General features: G+C 35.7%; 1 protein-coding gene across 1 annotated transcript; it reads left to right on the top strand.

Annotated features, from left to right (window-relative positions):
- The first annotated feature begins 2,170 nt into the window (after positions 1–2,170).
- On the top strand, positions 2,171–3,294 carry LOC131597412 (uncharacterized mitochondrial protein AtMg00810-like). The gene is made up of 3 exons (XM_058870113.1): positions 2,171–2,983; positions 3,068–3,099; positions 3,207–3,294. The coding sequence occupies exons 1-3, from the start codon at positions 2,171–2,173 to the stop codon at positions 3,292–3,294; spliced, it is 933 nt and encodes a 310-aa protein (XP_058726096.1).
- Positions 3,295–3,790: the final 496 nt, after the last annotated feature.

Raw genomic sequence — 3,790 nt, 5'->3', positions numbered from 1 at the left:
AGGAAATGAAATCAGAAAAAGCAAACATAGCCAGAGGACATTCTGATGATGAACTTGTGCTATTGATGGCTTCTAAATATGATGGTGGATATTTGGTAGACTGGTGGTATATGGACACTGCTACTCAAATCACTAAATTGAAAACAGACAATGGCTTATTGATTTTGACTCTAGAAAGAGGACAAAGATTAGATGTGCTGAGGATAAATACCTTAATGTTAAAGGTATGGGAAATTTCAAAGTAAGAGTGAAGAATGGAAAAACCGTTATGATCAAAGATGTTTGGTATGTTCTTGGCATGAAGAGAAATATGATGAGTATAGGTCAGCTCATTAAGAAAGGTTTCTCAATTATCAAGAAGAATAATCTCTTAAAGTTATATGATTCTGATTAGAAGCCGATTATGCATTCTGAACAGGGAAGCAACAGAACATTCAAGTTGAATATGGAGATAACTGAAACTAAATGCCTTAGTGCAGATATTGTTGAAGGTGACAGAGAGATGTGCCATAAGAGATTGGGGAATCTGAACTTCAGAAGCTTAGGACATTTGAGTTCTAATAAGTTGATACATGGCATTCCTAAGATTGTGAAGCCTGAGAAATCATGTGAGATATGCATGAAAGGCAAGCAACCCAGATTGCCATTTGCATTAGAAGTGGCTCCAAGAGTAAAGCATGCTCTGGGAGTAGTGCATTCTGATGTATGTCGACCATTTAAAGTACCTTCACTTGGAAGAAACAAGTACTTTGTGTCTTTTGTGGATGAGTTCACAAGGATGACATGGGTAACACTCATCAAGTTTAAGCATGAAGTGTTAGCCGAGTTTTAGAAGTTCAAGGTGGGGCCGAAAAACATAGTGGTCAGAAGTTGAAAGTTCTCAAAACTGATGGTGGAGATGAGTACAACTCTACATATTTCCAAAGGTTTTGTGAGGAGAACATAATTGAGCATGAGGTGAATGCTCCATACATTCTTCAGTAGAATCGCCTTGCTTGAAGAAGAAATAGAACTTTGCTTGATATGACAATGAGCATGCTAAAAGAGAAGAAGCTCTCTCACACCTTGTGGGGAGAAGTTGTTACCACTGCAGTATATGCGCTAAACAGGTGTCCAACCAAGAAGCTGAAGAAAATTGTTCCTTTTGAGAAATGGTTTGGAAATAAGCAAAGTGTGATTCATTTTGAAGTATTTTCTTCAGTTTGTTAGAAACATGTTCCAGGTGTAACTAAAAAGAAGTTGGATGATATAAGCAAAGTAATATTGCTTATTGGGTACCATAGTACAAGTGCTTATAAACTTTATTGTCCAGTCACTAATAAGGTTAAAGTCAACAGAGATGTCATTATGAAAGAATCATAAGCAAGGTATTGGACCAAGTCTCAATCCAACTCTGGTGTAATGTCAACACCTGAGTTAACTTTTGAAGATACTTCTGATCCAAAGGGAATTCTGCCTCTGAAGATAAGTCAGAATCAGAAGATGACTTTGAAGCTGAAGTTGAGTCTGATTTTGAAGGAGACTCTAATGATGAGTCAAAAGTTGAAGGTGGTTCTGAAGGTGGGTCAGACTCTAAAGGTGAATCTGATTTTGATGATGATCCAGACTCTGGTGGTCAATCCTCTAAAGGGGGTCAAGTATCTGAAAATGGAACTTCTAAAGGTAGAACTTTTGAAGGTGGTCCAACTTCTGAAGGTGGACCAACATCTTATACTTTTCCAAAACTTGAAGAAGATTTTGAATAAGTTCAGAGGTCATAAAGAATCAGACAAATACCTAGAAGATATGTAGAGTTTAACATGTTGCAAGATACTGAGATAGAATCTGAAGGAGAAGTCATTCAATGTGCTATGTTAGTATACTCTTAACCAGTTAGTAGTGAAAAAGCTCTCAAGAAGAAAGTGTGGCTGAAGGAAATGAAAGAAGAACTTGAGGCTATAGGAAAAAATAAGACTTGGGAGTTAATTGAGCTTCCAAAAGAGAAGAAATTCATCATTGTCATATGGGTTTTCAAGATAAAGCTAAACCCAGATGGATCAATTGGAAAACACAAAGTAAGGTTAGTTTCTAGAGGATTTCTACAAAAATCTGGTTTAGACTACTTTGAAGTGTTTGCTCCTGTAGCTAGACATGAAACAATCATTTTGGTCCTTTCCAAGAGGAAGTTTATATGTCACAACCTCCTGGATTTGTGAAAAAGAATCAAGAAGGGATGGTGTACAGGTTACATAAAGCATTGTATGGACTCAAACAAGCTCCTAAAGCTTGGAATCTGAAAATTGATTCATTTTTCAAGCTTCAAGGATTCAGAAAATGTGAGATGGAATATGGGGTTTATGTTCAGTATACTTCTAAAGGCAATATGATTCTGGTGTGTCTCTATGTTGATGACATAGTGCTAATAGGGAGTTGTTCAGATGAGATAGTCAAGTTCAAGAAGGTGTTGATGAATGAGTTTGAGATGACTGATCTGGGAAATATGGTATATTTACTAGGGAAGGAGATTATGTACTCTGAGAAGGGTATAATTTTGCAGCAGCTGAAGTATGAACTTGAACTTCTGAAGAGATTTGAGCTAACGAATTGCAAGACTGCAATCACACCTGCTGAGACAAATCACAAGTTGGATTTTGATGTTGAGAGTGATGATGTAGATGCTACAACTTTTAAAGAGTTGGTTGGCAAATTGAGATATCTTTGTAACACCAGACCTGACATTTTTTATGCAGTTGGAATGGTGATTAGGTTTATGAACAAGCCAAAGTGGTCACATTACCAAGCTACTGTGAGGATACTGAGGTATATTAAGGGGACTCTGAGGTATGGGGTTTTATTCCCTTCAGATGTTAAATCTGACTCAGAGCTTATATGTTATTCAGACTCTGATTGGTGTGGAGACAGAGTTGACAGAAGAAGTACTTCTAGATATTTCTCCAAGTATCTGGAAAGTCTCATTTGTTGGTGCTCAAAGAAGCAACCTATGGTTTCCTTGTTAACTTGTGAAGTTGAGCACATTACAGGTGTTTTGACTATGTGTTAATTTGTTTGGCTTATGAACTTATTGCAGAATTTGAAGATTAAGGTGAGCATGCCTATGAGGTTGCCAAGAATTCAGTGTTGCATGGAAGGAGCAAACACATTGACACGAAGTATTATTTTTTGAAGAATCAAGTTAAAAATTGAGTGCTAGAAATTGTGCACTGTAGCACTCAGAAGCAACTTGCAGATGTGTTGACTAAAGCTGTCAAGATTGAACACTTTATCCATTTGAGGGATGAAATTGGTGTTGTATAGATTTTAGTTAGCTGAACATGAATTAAGAGATGGTGTTAGAAGTAATTCACATTCATAAGTTGTTTTTAGTCAGAAGCCATGCATTAGTCAGAAGGTGTAGAGATTGTTTAGTAAGAAGCTACATGTTTCAGAATCTTTCTCATTGTAGCTAAGAAGTTGCATGTTCATAACCTAGTTATGAGTTTTATTAACATAGTTAGTTGTGCTTACGTGACATAGTTTACTTACGTGGCATTTTCATTTTTGTGTATTTAAACAAATTTGTTATGGTGAAATCATAACTGAATTTTTCACCATTTAGAATTTATTACGTTTTCTCTCTTCTCTATTTTTTTCATCTTCATCTTCATGTTTAACCTTGTGCACAAAGAATTTTCTATTTTTTATTTATTCCTGGCACTGTTTATTTTCCATTTGATTTTTCTAACCAAATAAAATTGTTTACAGTAAAAATAAATTTTAAAAATATGATTAAATATATTTATTTAAACTGATT

The sequence above is a fragment of the Vicia villosa genome, linkage group LG4, assembly GCF_029867415.1.
Source record: "Vicia villosa cultivar HV-30 ecotype Madison, WI linkage group LG4, Vvil1.0, whole genome shotgun sequence".
NCBI lineage: Eukaryota > Viridiplantae > Streptophyta > Magnoliopsida > Fabales > Fabaceae > Vicia > Vicia villosa.
This window is presented reverse-complemented; position numbering and strand designations above follow the sequence as displayed.